Genomic DNA, 20107 nt, shown 5'->3' with positions numbered 1-20107 from the left:
AAAATCCTAGAGGGACTAGTACCAAACTTGCACACGAAAATATCTCTCTACGAAAGCAAAAGACTTGGCAGACGATGTAATCCCTCCAATGAAAACCAGGGGTGTCACTAGCACGTTAAGAGACAACACAATAAGTGTCAGGGGCCCAAGACTGTTCAACTGCCTCCCAGCATACATAAGGGGGATTACCAATAGACCCCTGGCTGTCTTCAAGCTGGCACTGGACAAGCACCTAAAGTCGGTACCTGACCAGCCAGGCTATGGCTCGTACGTTGGATTGTGTGCAGCCAGCAGTAAGAGCCTGGTTGATCAGGCCCTGATCCACCATGAGGCCTGGTCACAGACCGGGCCGCGGGGGCGTTGACCCCCGGGACTCTCTCCAGGTAATAATATCTTTATTTACTACAAGTACAAGGTATACAGTCCTAGCTGACATCAATGACATACTACTATAAAGCCGCTTGTTATGCAGAGCATTTCGGGCAGATTAGGTCAGTTTTGTCTCAGGATGCGACCCACACCAGTCCACTAACACCCAGGTACCCATTTTACTGATGGGTGAACATAGACAACCGGTATAAGGAAACACGTCCAATGCTTTCACCCTTTCGCCGGGAATCGAACCCGAACTCTCACCGTGTGACGTAAGTTTAATATGTTTATTATGCACCCCATACCCATCCTGTGGGCGGTAGTCAAAAGATTACAGAGGTACATAATGGGTCCAGGGACTGGACCCCAAAGTAAAGCGAGAGCTTTTGTCACCAGGCCACGGGGCACAGTAAATAAGTCACTTCGTCTGACTTTTCTTTGTGTTATCCTAGGTAATTTACACATATGTTACTATGATAATTGTACTTATGTGTACCTGTACCTAAATAAACTTACTTGAAATCTACACTGCCAACTTTTAAATTTCAAAATACAAACGTGGATCAATAAATTCCCTAAACTATCCCAGTCGGATTTATTGCTAATACTGGGAAATATAAGTGAATTTAGAGTAGTATTGGAGTGGTGTGAGTGTATGTGTGTATAGTGATGGTGTTAGTGGTGTGCGAGGGAGTGAGTGATAGGTGTGGGAGGCAGCACAAGCACACACAAGAACCACCACACAAGCTTCAATAAGCCACTTGGCGCCATCTAACTGCACCAACACTAGCTCTGCAAAATCAACTTCCTCTCTCCACCACACATAGCTGAGTTAACCAAACTCGAGCCAAACATGTGCCAACAACCAGTGTAGCAAGATGCAGTGGTCCCTGTACATGAGTTACTGTAGAGTGAAGTAATATTAGGTGTGAGGGCGTGGACGGTGACTAGCAGTGCCTGCAGTGTGCTTCATGTGACCCGCCCTACACACACTACCATCACCACAGCTACCATGGCAGACATGGACGACCAGGAGCGCAAGATCGTCAACGAGTTCTGTCACCTGCTGGAGAAATCCAAACAGCTGTTCAATGGTCTGCGGTAAGTGATATAACAGCTGAGTCAAGGTTTCCCCTCTGCAGTGTTTACATTGTGTGCGCGGGAAGCAGACGACGCACCCACCACATTATATATGTACCATGCTGCTCTATATTGCTCTATCTTAATTTTGTGTGTATATATTAGGCTCCTTTATATTGGTCTATGTTGATTATATATATATCTATATATCAGGCTGCTCTATATTGGTCTGTCTTACTCTATATTGGTCTATCTTGCTCTATATCTGTCTTTCGTGCTCTATATTGGCATGTCTTGCTCTATGTCCGTCTAACGTGTTCTATATCGGTATCTTGCTCTATTGATCTTTCTCTTCATTGGTTTATCTTGCTTTGTATTGTTCTGTCTTGCTCGAGTTTTGTTCTGTCTTGCTCGAGTTTTGTTCTGTCTTGCTCGAGTTTTGTTCTGTCTTGCTCGAGTTTTGTTCTGTCTTGCTCGAGTTTTGTTCTGTCTTGCTCGAGTTTTGTTCTGTCTTGCTCGAGTTTTGTTCTGTCTTGCTCGAGTTTTGTTCTGTCTTGCTCGAGTTTTGTTCTGTCTTGCTCGAGTTTTGTTCTGTCTTGCTCGAGTTTTGTTCTGTCTTGCTCGAGTTTTGTTCTGTCTTGCTCGAGTTTTGTTCTGTCTTGCTCGAGTTTTGTTCTGTCTTGCTCGAGTTTTGTTCTGTCTTGCTCGAGTTTTGTTCTGTCTTGCTCGAGTTTTGTTCTGTCTTGCTCGAGTTTTGTTCTGTCTTGCTCGAGTTTTGTTCTGTCTTGCTCGAGTTTGGTTCTGTCTTGCTCGAGTTTGGTTCTGTCTTGCTCTGTATTGGTCGTGTTCCCCGAAGGAAGGTTCATTTTGGAGAGGGACTTGATTCAGGAAATTGGACTTCATCTCCCCTGCCTTTAGATTGAATTTTGTTGCCTCCCATTCCCCAGGTGCTGTGTGATTGCCTTAATTATAATAATTGGTCTACCATACTATGTTGCTCCATATTGGTGTCTTGCTGTATATTATATATTGGCCTGGTCTATCTTGCACTATTTTGGTCTTTCTTGCTGTTTATTGGTTTGTAGACGCCTGTTTGTGGCTGCAGGGGTCGACTCACAGCTTCTGCCCCCACCTCTTTGCTGGTTGCTACTAGATCCATTCTCTTCCTGCTCCATAAGCTTTATTGTATCTCTTCTTAAAACTATGTATGGATCCTGCCTCTACATCACTCATTGTTTGTCTATTTTGTACTGTACTGGTCTATTTGCTCTATATTGATCTAGTTTTGCTCTTTGTTGGTATTATTTTCTACATATTGGTGTCTTTTGCTATGTATTGCTCATCTTGCTCACTTTTCTTATGCCAAATCTAGGGACAAAAACCACATTCAGTGTTGGGCCCCTGATTAAACAAGACATGACTTAGCAGATGACAGCAAAGAAATGAGTGAGATACAGAAGACCCAATATGACTCGGCGTTCAGCAAGCCGTTAATCAGACTAAGGGTTGGCAATCTAAATGACTTGCCCCATGCACTCTGCCCCAAGCCCAGACTCGTGGAAATCCGTGTTCATCAAGAACTGCAAGAAGCTCGTCATGTGCCTTCAGCATTCTATGGAGAGGGAGCATGGACATGGTCGTCCCACACTCACTAAAAACAACAGACATAGCCCCACTCTACAAAGGTGGCAGTAAAGCAATTGCAAAGAACTACAGACCGATACCGAGAGCACTAACATCCCATATCATAAAAAACATTGAAAGGTTCTAAGAAGTAAGATTGCCAATCACCTAGATACCCATCAGTTGCACAACTGAGGGCAGCACAGGTTTAGAGCAGGTCACTCCTGCCTGTCCCAGCTACTGGACCACTATGACAAGATCCTGGATGCTATAGAGGATAAACAAAATGGAAATGTAGTATATACAAACTTTGCAAAAGCCTTCGACAAGTGTGACCTTGGTGTAATAGCACACAAAATACGTGATAAAGGAATGACAGGAAAAGTTAGTAGATGGATCTGTAACTTCCTGACAAATAGAACACAAGAGTAAAAGTAAACAGTAGAGTCCAAGGCAGCTACAGTGAAAAGGTCTGCTCCAAAAGGCACAGTACTCACTCCCATTCTATTTTTCATTCTCATATCTGAAATAGGCAGCACCATGTCTTCCTTTGTGGATGACGCCTTAATTGCCATGATAGTGTCCTCCTTCGAAGACGCTGCAAGACTCCAAGTGGACATCAACCAGATCTTCAAATGGGCCACTCAAAGCAATATGAAGTTCTATGAAGTGAAATTTCAACTACTCAGTTATGGAAAACTTGAGGAAATTAAAACTATCAGGTAATACAACAAATTCTAACCATACAGTAGGGCAAAAAACATAATGTGAAGGACCTAGGAGTGATCATGTCAGAGGATATCACCTTCAAAGACCACAATAATGTATCTACTGCATCTACAAGAGAAATGATAGGATGGATAATGAGAACCTTCAGAACTTGAGACACCAAGACAATGATTTTCTTCAAATCACTTGTTCTCTCTAGGCTGGAATACTGCTGTACACTAACTGTTCCACTTCAAGGCCGGCAAAATTGCTGACCTGGAGAGTGTACAAAGAACTTTCACGGCACACATAAGTATGATAAAGCACTTAAATTACTGGGAACGGTTGAAGTCCCTTGATTTGTATTCCCTGGAATGCAGGCAAAAGAGATACATATACATGATAATATACAATGGACCCCCGCCTTACAATATTAATCCGTTCCTGAGAGCTCGTTGTAAACCGAAATTATCGTTAGCCGAATTAATTTTCCCCATAAGAAATAATGGAAATCAAATTAATCCGTTCCTGACACCCCAAAGTATGAAAAAGAAATTTTTTTACCACATGAAATATTAATTTTAACCCTTTGACTGCCGCGGCCGTATATATACGTCTTACGAGGTACCGTGTTTGACGTATATATACTCATAAATTCTAGCGGCTTCAAATCAAGCAGGAGAAAGCTGGTAGGCCCACATGTGAGAGAATGGGTCTGTGTGGTCAGTGTGCACCATATAAAAAAAATCCTGGAGCACGCAGTGCATAATGGAAAAAAAAAACTCCGACCGTTTTTTTTTAATTAAAATGCCGACTTTGTGGTCTATTTTCGTATAGTACTTATGGTTGTATTCTCGTTTTCTTGGTCTCATTTGATAGAATGGAAAACATATTATAGAAATAGAGGTGATTTTCATTGATTTTACTATAAAAAGAACCTAGAAATGGAGCTCATAGTAGGGGAAATGTTTGATTTTTGCCAATGTTCAAAAGTAAACAAATGATGCCATTGTCCAATAAATGTCCAACTAGCCATTCTAATATGCAGTCATGAATGGGTTGATGTTATTTATACAATTATTACAGTATTGCAGTAGTCTGCATAATAGTAAATCTTCTATTTTTTGTTTGAATAAAAATTCAAAATAGAAAGCAAGAGTAATATCAGAGGGGCCTGGAGACATGACTGATGAACAAAGAAAATGTTATTTTAGAGCCAGGAATGTCTGCATTGTTCATTCTGGACCTTATTTTGAAATTGTCATTTTTTTTTAGTTTTCGTGAAATTGGCCAAATTGCAAATTTCTGACCACATTATTAGGTTGTTGAAATCGGTAAATGGGCAGTTTCTTGTACTCAATCGATAGAAAAAATGGAGTTCTAAAGAAACAGCTATGAGTTTGGACGATTGGAACAATGGAATTAGCGGAAAATAGGGCTCAAAGTGGGCGAAATCGCCGATTTGTAAACAGCGCCAAGGTCGCTAACTTCGCGAGAGCGTAATTCCGTCAGTTTTCCATCAAATTTCGTTTTTTTGGTGTCATTGCAATCAGGAAAAGATTCTCTTATCATTTCATAAGAAAAAATAATTTTTTTTTTTTTAAATTTTGCGACACCAGGATAAGTAAGTAAGTAAATTTATTCAGGTATACACAATACAGTTACATAGAATTATCATACATAGCAGCATATGTGTAGAGAACCTAGGATAACCCAAAAAAGTCAGACAGAGTGACTTATTTCCATTGGGGTCCTTTTACCTTATTATTATAATATAAAGGTTATAATATTTTCTTATTATTCTATAATGAAGATAACATCTTATTATCATACTAAAAAGACTATCTACTACACGAGGGTCATTAAGACTATCTACAATACGAGGGTCATTAAGACTATCTACTACCCGAGGGTCATTACGACTATCTACAATACGAGGGTCATTACTAGGGATAAGGTAAAATTTACACGTATTTTAGCTAAAAAATAGAAAATCATTCCCCTCCCTTTCTGTTGCTTCATTCATCAGACACTTTTTGGCAGTCTTCTTGAACTGGTTCAAGCTATGACTGGCCTTGACATTTGTGGGTAGTCTGTTCCATTCCTTTATTGCTGTACAATAAAAGGTGTTTGAAGCCTGGCCACTGACTGTGGGTACTACAAAGTTGTGCTCTCTCCCCCTAGTACTATGATTGCTTTGGTTCCCAACCTTGACAAAATTGACAGCAAGATATTCTGGACACTGTTCGTGAGCAATTTTATAAACATGATTTAGCTTCAGTTGTTTTACTCTGTCTTCAACATTCAGCATATCCAACTGCTGTAATTCATCCTGGCCTACATGTTCTCTTGGTCCCAGCCCCAGGATGAATCTTACGATTTTGTTCTGGGTGATTTGCAGTCTATCTTTCAGTTTTTTTGTCAAGGCAGAGTACCAAGAAGAGCAAGCGTAATCCATATGGCATTGTATAAGGGCTAGACATAGGGTCCTGCGAGCCTCAGTAGGTAGACACTGTGCTTGTCTATACAGGAACTTCAGCCTGGCATTCGCTTTCTTTACTACACTGTTCCCTATCAATTCTCCTGACATGCATGGGTCAAAGGGGATTCCCAGATATTTAACTGATGAAACCAAAGTGATGGACTCCCCATTACACTGAACATTAAAATTATTTACCCTTCTCAGTTTATGTTTCGTTCCAAAGAGAATGGCTTCAGTTTTCCCTAGGTGTAATGATAGTTTGTTGTCTACTAACCATTTGCTGCAGGACTCCAGTTCCAGTGTTAAAACATTAGCAATATCTTGTGGGTCTTTACCTGTCACTAACAGAGCACTGTCATCTGCATACAGTAGGAGTTTGCACTTGACACTGATAGGCATATCATTGACATAACATAAGAATAGTAAGGGACCCAGAATACTACCTTGGGGAACTCCACATGTTATCGGCAGGGGTTCTGATTCCGTTTTGTTGATTTTGACTATTTGTCTCCTGTTGCTAAGGTAGGACTTAAACCAGTCTACAGAACCTATACCGATAGCTTGAAGTTTCTTACATAATATATTGTGGTTGACAGTATCGAAGGCCTTTTGCAGGTCTAAGGTTACCATACCTATGAGGTTCCCTTTTGACATTTCAGTTCTCAGGTAATCCATCAGATTAATAAGGGAGGTATCGGTTGAGTAGGATCTTCTAAAGCCCGATTGATAGCTATGGAGAATGCTGTTGTCATTAAGGTACTTAACTACTTGAGAATACACCGCCCTCTCCAGAATTTTAGATATTATACTGAGTATACTAACAGGTCTATAGTTGCTTACATCAGACCTATTATTTTTCTTGAAGATAGGAGTAACTCTGGCCTCCTTGAACCCCTCCGGTACGGTATTAGTGGTGATTGATAGATTTATTATGTGAGCAATAGGGATTGACAGTTCAGAAGCACCATCTTTTAGGAACTTAGACGGGATGTTATCAGGGCCTGTGCTCTTAGTTGGGTTTAACCTGCTTAGTTCTTTTTGAATGAAGTCATGAGATACACTTACTAGTTGACAACTGTTTGGGGTTACCCCTTTATTGGTATAGTATGTTTGAAACTTATCAGAGTCTGTGTTAAAGGTATTTGATGCAGCTGGTAGTTTACTTACTAGTGTTGATGCAACAGATGTGTAGTAGGAATTAAAGCAATTTGCCACCTTAGATGTTTCGTGGCATACCTCATTATCGATAGTGAGTACTATGTTAGACCTATCTACTGGCTTATGGCTATACCCCAACTGTTTTAGTTGTTGCCAGAGCTTTCTGGGGTTATGCTTATATTCTTCAATTTTTGAGCAATAGTGCTTTGCCTTTGCTCCTTTTATAAGCCTCTGTACTCTGTTCCTCACCCTTTGGAATTCATTTAGTGCTGCAATATCCTGTCTGTTTGCTTTAAATCTTTTTAGCAGCTGGTCTCTGAATTTCATATTATCTAATATCTCAGTAGTCATCCAGGGTTCAGTTCTTCGTTTAATCCTAACCTCTTTAACTGGTGCAATATTATTAAGAATGGTAGTGAACATTGTTTTGAATTTTTCCCAGGCATCGTTTACGTCCGTGCAACTTGTTATCTCTGTCCAGTCACAATTGTGTAGCCTATTTACCAGTGTTTCTTTACTGTAGTTTCTAGTTGACCTCATTTTTATTGTCCTGTGTAGGCCTATCCTATCCCTAGTGATTTTCCTGGTGCAGTAAATGATGAAATGATCACTAAGACTTGTGGTAATGACGCCTGACTGACTAATGTTCTCAGCGCGGTTGCAGAGTATGTGGTCAATTAGGGTGGCTGAGAACTGTGTGATCCGGGTTGGTTTATTAATTAGTTGGGTGTAGCTATTTAATCCTAGAATTTGCTTATACCTTTTGCATAGCCCGTTATTTTGTTGCTGAAAACAGATATTGAAGTCGCCCAGTATTATTGTTTCGCAATTGCTTTCAACTCCGGACAAGACTCTGGAAAAGTCTTCTAAGAACTGGTCCTGGGTAGGAGGGCGGTAACTAGTTCCTACTAAGATGGGTTTGGTCTTGGGAAGCAGCACTTCAAACCATAGAATCTCCAGTTTATTGTTATTTAAATCAGGTCTTGGGTTGTAAGCTAAGTCATTTCTAATGTAGGCACATACTCCACCACCCTTTCTGTTCCTATCTAAGCGTTTTATATTGTAACCTTCTATTTTGACCTCGTCGTCAGTCACCGTATCATCCAACCAAGATTCAGAGATGGTTATAACTGCCGCCCTAATTTTGTTAGCTAGAATCCTAATCTCTGCCAATTTAGGAAGAAGTGATCTTGCATTGACATGAATAAAGTGAAGGCCTGTTTTCATAAAACAATCATAATCATCAATATATGGCAATGGGTCATTTGTATTAAAATTAGGTAAATCAATGTCATCACTGCTAAAGGGTAACTGTGCCAAAGTGCATTTATTACACATAAAATGAATTCTGGCACCGTTGCTATAATTGTACATACATCCATCATGCACCCACCCCTTACACATTTTACATAAGGTGCCTTTTCTGTTTTTCATGCGTACTTTAGTACAGTGTATGCATCTGTTTGGTAGTGTTTGAGATAATAATGGCTGTATTGTCTCACATTGACCTATGTATGCATTACATATGGAGTTAAGGTTATCATCCCTAGCTACTAGACCGTCATTATTGCCGTCATTTATCTGTCTGTTTTGCCTCTGCACAATAGTTTGAGGTCCTGGATTAATTTGGATATCACCACTTAAGAGCGCTACAATAAGAGCTGTGTGCCATTGTTTTTGTTTGGGTATGCGGTGTTGCCATACCTTGCGGCGATAGTGAGGTTTACTTTTCTGGTAGGATGGCAACTGTTGGGCTTTTACTGTCCAGGGCGCTGTTACTCCATTCACCTTTTCCAACCCCCATGACTGATTTCTTTCTTCATGGAATTGAAGAAGAAATATAAATATAATTATGGCAGCCTGTACCCCTCTAATGCCTGCCATTTTCACTCCTCGCTCTTTTACTCATATACAATAATATTTATTTCTCTTTTCCAGTCCCTAGTACACTTAGTATCTGCTTTAATTACACTGAATTACTAGTAAAATTTCCTCTTCAAAACCCTCTTCACTGCTCACTTTTCCCTTAACTTCACAAAACCCTTACAGTTAACCTCTTCAAAACCCTCTTCACTGCTCACTTTTCCCTTAACTTCACAACACCCTTACATTTAACCCTTTATTACACCCTCCCCTACCCACCTCACTTCACAGTCTGGCTTCACCAATTAACTTCTAACTCCTTTCCATTCTGGTAGACCAGAAAGGTTTAATCAATGGTTTTATCCTTCCAAATCCCCTCAATTCCATTTATCGGGGCTTGTGTCGTGTTGTTGTCTCCTGACCTGTTTTGCTGACTCAGCCATTTTTAAAACACTGAGGGGAGTAACACCACCTGACTTTCCTTGAGTTTATAGATATATTTGGCTTTTTCTGCTATGATTCTCTCACTGTACACTGGTCAGCTGAATATAGGTCAGCTACTAAAACATTAACCTTGACTATTTAACTATTCACTTCTTTCCCACGACTGGCACTGAGGGATAACCGTCCTATACCTTGGAGTTTTGTTCTGTTGATTTGACGATGTCTCCTGTGTTTCCCTCTCGTTAGCACTGGTACAGGTGATATAATGGTGGTACAGATATGATGCTACTGTCAACAGATGAACGTCAGTAAAGATGACATTTAGTGGAATAACAACTGTTGGGCTTTCACTGTCCAGGTTGCTATTACCCTACTCGCCTTTTCCAGTCCCCATGATTGATGGGATGTCAGGATGGGAGAGTGTGGAAGTTATTGTTTAGAAGGGGAATCCCCTCCATTAGGACTTGAGATAGCAAGTCCTTTTCTGGGGTTACTTCCCTTCTCCTAATGCCACTAGGACCAGCTTGAGAGTCACTGAACCTCTGTCACACAACATATCTGTCCATAGAGCTCTGTGCCTCCCGTTCCTTTAAGATTTTCCTAAAATGGGCCATAACATTGTCATTGTACAGGTTGCCAACACGGCTTGCAGTAGCTGTGCCAGGGTGATTTTCATCCGTAAAGGTTTGCAGTTAAACCCACTTTGCACACATTTCCTTAATCTCTTTTGTCAATTCCATACTAATTCTCGCCCTTTTTACCACAGGGATGGCACTAGAAGCTTTCTTGGGGTCCATGGTGACTTATTTTGCAGTTACAAGCACTAAAAACACTGAGATAATGTGAAATGTACCGAATATATGCGTAGATGCGACCGCACTGGCTGGCTTGTAAACACTGGCACTGAGGCCCCACGTGGGATGCGTCCCGGACGAATCACATAGGGCGAGTTTTTAATCGTGAGGCGAGGCAAAATTTTTGCGTTCAAATGCTTCGTATGGCAGATTTAACATAACGCGACGTGTTCGTAAGGCGGGGGTCCACTGTTCACTTTGAAAATTCAAGAGGGATTAGTACCAAACTTGCACATGAAAATCACTCCCTATGAAAGCAAAAGACTGCAGGAGGTGGAGCATTTCCCCAATGAAAAGCAGGGGCAAAACGAGTACAGTGAGAGACAACACAACAAATGTCAGGGACCCAAGACTGTTCAACTACCTCCCAGCATACATAAGGGGGATTACCATTAGACCCCTGGCTGTCTTCAAGAAGGCACTGGACAGGCACGTAAAGTCAGTACCTGACCAGCCGGGCTGTTGTTCGTATGTCAGTTTGCATGTGGCCAGCAGTAATTGTCTGGTTGATCAGATCCTGATCCACCATGAGGCCTGGTCTTAGACCAGGCTGTGGACCCCCAAAACTCTCCAGGTATACTCCAGGTATAATAAACCATAACGTCTTCAAAAAATAGGTGAACAGACCAATGTGAATTGGCTATTAAGTGTCTTCTCTCGAGATCACATGACCTTCCAGCTACAGGTTGGCCATCACTATTTCGGCAATTGGTTATCCGGTTTCATCAGTAATTTGGCACTAATTTTGGCTAGCAAAATTTTAAAATTCATCATTATACTGACTCAGAAATTGTGCAGATGATTGTAAATCCACAGCAGCAAGCCAGTGGATGAGAAAGCAGTAAGGAAAATGAGGAAGATGTAGCAGAAAGTCTCTATTGATAGGTTAATTAAGTGTATTCTAACCTAACCACTGTGTAATCCGGCAAACTCGCTAATCCAGCATATGACAGGTCCCAATGATGCTGGATTAGTGATGGCCTACCTGTACCATGCTTCTTGCTCATATACAGATTCCTGGTTGACCTACGGCAGCTCATTTATTGAAAAGACTAGTGACCCAAAATCCTGCAGTTTCATCATGTGAAGTAAAGAAAACCCACCCAAATCTATTCAAAGAAATGTTAGAGAGGACCATATGCCACAGACAGGAAAGACATCCACCTTCCCTTTTGGCACTTGTCTGTAAAACTGCTGTTATCAAAGCTATGGCTACCAAGAAGGTGGACATTTGTAATAAATGGAAACATTGGGATCTAGAGCAGTAGAAGAATGTGATGTTTATTGATGAGTCCATCTGTAGTTACATCCAAGGCGTACCAGAGTGTGTGTTGCCCCTGTGATAGCAACAGGTGGGATTCCAGGTGTATGGAGAATATTGCTGAACATTTGGACAGCGTTATGGTGTGGGTGCTTTCACTGGTGTGAAGGGAAGGGCAGGCATGTTTTTGCCTTCCTAAAAACAAAATGGTGAATGAGATATAATATACTGAAGTATAAGAGGGCCAAAAATTTCAGTTCGACATTGACGGCTGCCATTTTTTAAAAGGATAATTGCCCAGTTACACATCCAAACTGGCTTGGAAATATCCTAGACTTAAATCCAATAGAAAATGCTTGGCATAAGATGAATGTCATAAAGAAATGACACATTGTTTGAGCCAAAGCTGAAGGAGCTGATGAAGTGGTCACTATGGATGTTTTTTTCTTCTCCAGATTCTATGCCCAGGCATGTACAAGAAGTCATCAAAGTCAATGGGGAGATGACAATATACAGTATTGAAAAACAAAATTGTGACTCTCTTTATATACGTAGTGTGTATATAGGGATACCTCGCTAATATAGAAAACATTCAGCATAGAATGACTAAAAAATTAATGCATAGCATTAGAAATCTTCCATATGAAGAAAGATTGAAGACCCTTAAATTACATTCACTTGTTAGACGAAGAATGAAGGCAGACATGATCGAAGTGTATGAGTGGAAGGTGGGTATTAATAAAAGGAATATAAATAAGGTCTTGAGGATCTCTCTCCAAGAAGGAACCTGCAATAATGGGTTCAAATTAGACAAGTTTAGATTGAGAAAGGATATAGGAAAGTATTGGTTTGGAAACAGGGTAGTTGATGAGTGGAACAGTCTGCCTAGTAGGGTTATTGAGGCTAAAACCTTGGGTAGTTTCAAATTTAGGTTGGATGAGTGAGAGGGGGGGTTGAATTTGAGTGGGACTTGCACTTGAGTTAATAGAATTATCAAAGCTTATTGCTTAGGTAGAATTGAAAATTGGGTTAGGCAAAGATTCTGTTAATGGGATGGATTGTGAAGGACCTGTCTAGTATGGGCCAACAGGTCTGCTGCAGTGTTCCTCCTTTCTTATGATGTTATATGGAGGGTTAGCTTCCAGGGCACCAATGTAAAGTGAATCACAGCCTTTCTTTCACTTGCTTGTGCATATAACAGCCTAAAAACATGTTTACACTATCATTTATTAAGTGGGCAATAGTGCTGGGCCTAAAAAAATGATACAAAAGTAAAAATAAATCCATCTTAAGAGCAAGACAAGCACTGGAAATAATAAACTGTGGCTTTGGTTTCTGTGATTTCAGTTATCCACAATTTCCTATAACCCAAAAATAAGCTATAATTTTGCTTAATAATGACCACAGCTCAAAAGTGGTGCTGTATAGCTCTTGTGGTTTAGCGCTTCTTTTTGTTTATAATAATAATAATCAAAAGCAGTGATGGTGGGAGTTCTTCAAAGCCTAAGAGAAGTTGTGAAGTGCTTCCCATCAGTGAAAGTGATAATTCTCATAGGTATACACCTAACATCCGACTTACGACCTGCTCGACTTATGACCACTCGACTTATGACCGTGTTTTTTATGCCAAATTTCTGGGAAATAAACAACTATTTGTGTTGTACACAGTGTTTATCCTAAACCTTACAGTATAAAATATAGTAGTAACAGCATAAAAAGTAAAGTAAAACACGAAATACCAAAATAAAACAATAAAATAAAGTCATTACAAAAATGTTTTGTTGATATTCAGTAGTAAAGTTCGACTTACAACCATTTTGACTTACGACCGGTTTCTCGGAACCAAACTCGGTCGTAAGTCGGATGGTAGGTTTATATGTCAACGAAAAAAGATTTATATATAGGGCTCGCTGCTATCCATGGTAAGTTTTGGAATGTATCCCCTGAGGATATGGGGGGACTACTGTATCATTGAAAAGCGCCATATTAGCGAAGCACTCTAAAGCAAAGTTCCGTGAAGTGAGGTATGCGTGTGTACATTTGGTGTTCAATATTAAATTTTTGTGTAAAACTTAGCAATTTTTTTTCTGACTCTGTATGTACAGGACCATCTGTACAAATATATATCACATATCCACTTCTGAATCTTTCGAAATAGCTTAAACAGAACTCTTAGGCATTATGCTCAAAACAAATACATAGATACCTCTGATGTCACCCTGTGCTTAACTTGACCTGAATAAAAAAAAAGTTCCCATATGCCAACCACTGTCAGAGTGCCATTGTGTCTTGTGCAGTTTTCTGCAGCCACTGCTGTTCAGAAGTGCGAAGCCAAAATGAAAATGGGCACTGTAAAAAAAAAAATGAATGATTGAAGTTTATTGCAAGGGCCTTAACATTTGATGATCTAAACATGCACATTTTTAAGTTTGCCAGTTTGGGAGTTCAGCTGTAGTTCGTAGTGTTGGTAGATACTGATGGAAGTTCAGTGGACCCCCGAGTTTCGGCAGCCTCGACTTTCGTGAAATTCGACCTTCGGCGATTTTTTTTTTTTTTTTTTTTTTTAAAATTTGGCCTCGAGTTTCGTGAAAAGATTTGTTTCGGCGACCGTCCGGTACCCGTCACCGCACACACCAAGCCAGTCTCTCATGCCATTCACACTCAGTGTGCCATTGTTTACCAACATGTGACCATCACCCTGCGGGTTCATACAATACATTTCATAATAATCCATTGTCTTTTGTGCTTGCAACTGCTAAATAAGTCATCAGGGACCCAAGGAAAGCTAGTGCAAGCCTTTTGGTAAATAAAGTGAGTGACGGGGATGTGGAAGAGTTGGTGGAGGACCACAGGGAAGAGCTAACCACTGACGAACTGCAAGAGCTTCAACTGGAACAGCATCAGACCACAGCCGAGGAACTTGCTTCAGAGGAGGAGGAAGAGGGAGTGGATGACGTGCCTTCTTCAGTGATTAAGGACATGTGTGGAATGTGGAATGAGTTGCAAAGTTTTGTTGAAAAGTATCACCCTGACCAAGCTGAAGCAAGCCATATCTGCAACATGTACAATGACAGTGTTGTGTCCCACTTCAGGGAAATCTTGACCCTTTATCAGGCAGAGGCAGTTTTGACTGCCTTTAAACACGTGCACCTTTACGCGTGTCATCCTACTCGTGCTGCGCATCTGGATTCTCGTTCTTTAATTCTGACCAATCACAAGCCTTCCCTGAGTCGCTTCAGCTAAGTGGTGATGGCGTTTGCCGGCTTCCCATTGGTTGAGAGAACAAAATGTAAACACTTGTGGCTTGGCATTGCCCAGAGTGGGTTTTTTCCATCTAGTGTCACTAATATACTCTTGGATTTTACCCTCTACAATGTCGGTAAGTACTGATTGTTGTGTTTAGTGTGTACATGAATAGTTTAGGCATACAGTGGACCCTCGCTTAACGATCACCTCCAAATGCGACCAATTATGTAAGTGTATTTATGTAAGTGCGTTTGTACGTGTATGTTTGGGGGTCTGAAATGGACTAATCTACTTCACAATATTCCTTATTGGAAAAAATTCGGTCAGTACTGGCACCTGAACATACTACTGGAATGAAAAAAGTTCATTAACCGGGGGTCCACTGTATTTTGATATATACATAAAGTCCGTGTGAAGCATAATGTGAGTGTAGCATGCAGTTGAAAAAAGTGCAACAAAAGAAGGGCAGTCAGGACTGCCTCTGCCCAAGTAGGGACATAGTCCACTTTCAGAAAAATAAATATTTATAAAAAAATTTCTACTGCATATATGAATTCGGTAGGTGTCTGGATGTATACAGAATGTTTTTATTGTCCTTCCAGATCAATAAGAAATTGTTTTATGGGGAGCCCTCCAGCACCAGGTCAAAATATGTCTGTATTTTGGATGACAGTGACTCAGAACCAGAGGTAGATGACCCTGAATTGCTTGATAGTGGTGATGAATACTTGCCACCAGATGCAGAGGTGTCGAGTGAAGATGAGGAGGAAGAAAGGCCAGCCAAAAAGCAGAAATTAGTCAAGAAAAAGAGAGGCATTATGATTGAGGAGTACCCTGATGAGGAACATATTTATGACGATCTTGCTCTTCAAGGTGAACCTAAGTGGTCCCAGGTTGACCTCCAAAATAACCCTTTGCTGGCATATGAACATGAAAAGCCTCTTCAAATTAGGTCTCCATATCAGTATTTTTGTGATTTCTTTACTCCAGACATGGTAGATAACATAGCATCTCAAACAAATTTGTACGCCAAGCAAAAAAACATAAATAATAATTTTGCAACAGATTCTGAAGAGATCATGAGGTTTATAGGTATTTTGTTGTTCATGGGTATTATTCAATCACCATCACTCGAAGACTATTGGGCAGGTTCATTTAGGATCCCCCAGGTTGCAGAAGTCATGGGGTCTAAGACGTTTAGGTTACTTAGACGTGCTATCCATTTCAATGACAACACACAAAAGGATAATGACAGATTCCATCTGCTTCATAGACTTGAATTCTAGCAATTAGTAATATACAATGATTGCTCTTTCTCATGAATCTTAGGAATATGGGACTTGAAAGTTTTATCCCTTTGCAATGTGTCCTTGTTGCTATTTCTTTCATTTTTATATTTTTCTAATACTTACAAAATGTTTTGATACAAGTTCCATTGATGTTTTTGATATTGTATGTTTGTATAATAAATTTTAAAAATAGTTATTGGGTGTTTTATTAACAATTGCAAGTTTGCAACATTCAAATTTATACTCCCTATTTCGGGCATGGGCGAGTTTAACTGCCTTTCGCAGATTAGCAATTGCTCGGAAACTAACCATCAGAATTCCAGTTATATGGCCTCATTCATCTTATATTGAGTTACTCTATCCGCTCTAAAGGAGTTAAGTGTGAAATTCCATTATATCAGACATTGCCCGATAAAGGGTTAAAGAAACGCCAGAAAAAGACCTCTCTGGACAGATATTTTGTGTGACAGGGGTCCAGTGACTCTCAAGTTGTTCCCAGTGGCATTAAAAGAAGGGAAGTAACCCCAGATAAGGACTTGCTACCTAAAGACCTAATGGAAGGAGATTCTCCTTCCAAACAATAGTGTACACCTTCCTCCTATCCCCTCCTCCCGTCTTCCATCCACGCAGAAGTCTTCAGTAAAGGTAAGTGTAATGTTATTATTATTTTTTTAAATGCATGTACTTGATTTCTGATTGTTTTCATTATGTAAATCTTTATTTAATTTGAAAAAAACATTTTATTTTAATATTTTTGGGTGTGTGGAACGGATTAATTTTATTTCCACTATTTCTTATGGGGAAAATGGTTTAGAGTTTCGTGATTTTCGACCTTCGGCGGGCTCTCTGGAATAGATTAACCACAAAACTCGGGGGTCCACTGTACATGTATTAAGAAGTATGGTAGAATAAATGATGTGGAGTGTTTACAGATCCATCTAGACCACTGGTTCTTAATCTGTTTTCATTCACTAACATATCCCAACAGCATATTCATATTCTCATTGCCACAGGCATATGAAAAACAATGTACGTGTATTCTGATTCTCAGTATCTGTAATCCTCACAACCATGAAATATATGGAATGTATTCAAAATATGCTCATATGCTAGAATCCTCATTACCTGTAATAAGCCAACCTGTAGTCCTTAAAACACTTAACTCAATAAGTGTTCATTGTAATTCCTGAATTTATTGTAATAACCACTTCAAGACTGTATAATAAATCAATTAATGATTGCCTTATTAGTCTTGAGATAGGCATAAGTTTGCCTGAAATGCTTTGCATACAAAGGGGACTGTCTGCATGTACACCTAAATGTCACCCTCTGTAAAAACATTGTCTCATGCTGAAATAAAGAATCTTTATTTTTGGGTTGCACCCCCTATCGCTTTTGGTACTCATCTCCATGCCCCATCTCCATATAAAATTATGAATGTAAAAATACAATAATATCCTATTTATTTCAATAGGAAAATTGAGAGAGTAGTTTTCATTCTTAATTTTATTATTTTTAACCATTGAGAACAGTCTATTTAAGGAGCAAATTGCAAATGCACAACACATTTTTTGAAATTTTGTTCTGGATTCGGGCTGCATCATCCCCCCCTCCCCCATTCCCCTGGAAATTACTCATACCCTTCCCTGGTTAAGAACTGCTGATCTAGAGCACATACTCACCTAGTTGTGGTTGCAGGGATCGAGTCATAGCTCCTGTGTGTGTGTGCATGTGTACTTGTTTTCAGATGTACGTCTTATTTTTAGCTTTGCACAGTATAATTTACAGTAGCTACAATAGAATAGATTTTGCATAGCAGAATACAAATTATTATGCTACTCACTCCTCTCCACCTATCCATGTTCTTATTAGATATATGTACTCTACCTTTCAGATCATTCTTTTCCAGGGATCTGCCTCAGTATGGCCACAAACAATGGCAAGCTTATTTTGGTCGCACGTTTGATATATACACCAAGCTTTGGAAGTTCCAGCAGCAACACAGACAGGTTCTTGACTCAAAGTTTGGACTAAAACGTTGGCAAATAGGAGAGATTGCATCCAAGATTGGCCAACTTTACTACCATTACTAGTAAGTTGATGCAAACTTCATGTCTGCTGCAGGAAAAGTAACTGTACAAATAGTGTGAGTGTGTGTGTGTGTGTGTGTGTGTGTGTGTGTGTGTGTGTGTGTGTGTGTATACACTCACCTAGTTGAGGTTGCAGGGGTTGAGTCACAGCTCCTGGCCCTGCCTCTTCACTGGCCACTACTGGGTCATTCTCCCTGCACCATGAGCTTTATCATACCTCTTCTTAAAGCTATGAATTGATCCTGCCTCCACTACATTGCTTCCCAAACTATTCCACTTCCTGACTACTCTGTGACTGAAGAAATACTGTATGTGTGTGTGTGTGTACTCGCCTAATTGTGGTTGCAGGGGTCGAGACTCGGCTCCTGGCCCCGCCTCTTCACTGACCGCTACTGGGTCCTCCCACTCCCTGCTCCATGAGCTTTATCATACCTCGTCTTAAAACTATGTATGGTTCCTGCCTCCACTACTTCACTTGCCAGACTATTCCACTTCCTAACAACTCTGAGGCTGAAGAAATGCTTCCTAACATCCCTTAGACTCATCCGAGTCTTCAGCTTCCAATTGTGACCCCTTGTTTCTGTGTCCCATCTCTGGAATATCCTGTCTCTGTCCACCTTGTCTATTCCACGCAGTATTTTGTATGTCGTTATCATATCTCCCCTGACCCTCCTGTCCTCCAATGTCATCAGACTGATTTCCCTCAACCTTTCTTCATAGGACATTCCCCTTAGCTCTGGAACTAGCCTTGTTGCAAACCTTTGCACTTTCTCTAATTTCTTGACGTGTTTGACCAGGTGTGGGTTCCAAACTGGTGCTGCATACTCCAGTATGGGCCTGACGTACACAGTGTATAAAGTCTTGAACGATTCCTTACCGAGGTACCGAAAGCCTATTCTCAGGTTTGCCAGGCGCCCATATGCCCCAGCAGTTCTGGTTAATGTGTGCTTCTGGCAATGTACTCGGTATTATACTCACTCCTAGATCTTTCTCCTTGAGTGAGGTGTGCATTTGGCAGGGTTAAATTCTAGGAGCCAGTTGCTGGACCACACATCCAGCCTGTCCAGGTATCTTAGTAGACCTGTCTGGTCTGCATCCGATTTAATTCTGCTCATTAACTTCACATCATCTGCAAACAGGGACATTTTGTGTGTGTGTGTGTGTGTGTGTGTGTGTGTGTGTGTGTGTGTGTGTGTGTGTGTGTGTGTGTGTGTGTGTGTGTGTGTGTGTGTGTGTGTGTGTGTGTGTACGTGTGTGTGTACGTGTGTGTGTACGTGTGTGTGTACGTGTGTGTGTACGTGTGTGTGTGTGTGTACGTGTGTGTGTACGTGTGTGTGTACGTGTGTGTGTACGTGTGTGTGTACGTGTGTGTGTACGTGTGTGTGTGTGTGTGTGTACGTGTGTGTGTGTGTGTGTGTGTGTACGTGTGTGTGTACATGTAAGTGTACTCACCTAATTGTACTCACCTAATTGTGGTTGCAGGGGTCGAGACTCAGCTCCTGGCCCCGCCTCTTCACCGACTGCTACTAGGTCCTCTCTTCCCCTGCTCCATGAGCTTTATCATACCTTGTCTTAAAACTATGTATAGTTCCTGCCTCCACTACATCACTTGCCAGACTATTCCACTTCCTAACTAC

The 20107-nt window shown here is 40.6% G+C and overlaps 2 protein-coding genes across 5 annotated transcripts in view; both read left to right on the top strand.

Annotated features, from left to right (window-relative positions):
- Positions 1-952: 952 nt before the first annotated feature.
- The window catches only part of LOC128692720 (protein SCAI), a 154944-nt gene continuing 135789 nt past the window's right edge, over positions 953-20107 (top strand). Inside the window, exons 1-2 of one of the 4 annotated variants that reach the window (XM_070090024.1) lie at positions 953-1473; positions 18275-18472. In XM_070090024.1, the coding sequence (XP_069946125.1) occupies positions 1385-1473; positions 18275-18472 (287 nt within the window). In that variant the 5' untranslated portion in view covers positions 953-1384. The remainder of the gene's footprint in view (positions 1474-18274; positions 18473-20107) is intronic. The other 3 variants (XM_070090027.1, XM_070090028.1, XM_070090025.1) reach the window with 3 other exon arrangements.
- LOC138853435 (piggyBac transposable element-derived protein 1-like) lies at positions 15164-16576 on the top strand. The gene is made up of 2 exons (XM_070090029.1): positions 15164-15224; positions 15694-16576. Exons 1-2 carry the CDS (start codon positions 15219-15221, stop codon positions 16375-16377), a joined length of 690 nt encoding a protein of 229 aa, XP_069946130.1. The 5' UTR covers positions 15164-15218; the 3' UTR covers positions 16378-16576.

The sequence above is a fragment of the Cherax quadricarinatus genome, chromosome 30, assembly GCF_038502225.1.
Source record: "Cherax quadricarinatus isolate ZL_2023a chromosome 30, ASM3850222v1, whole genome shotgun sequence".
Taxonomy (NCBI): Eukaryota; Metazoa; Arthropoda; class Malacostraca; order Decapoda; family Parastacidae; genus Cherax; species Cherax quadricarinatus.
The sequence above is the reverse complement of the archived record's forward strand: the minus strand, read 5'-3'. Positions and strand labels throughout refer to the sequence as shown.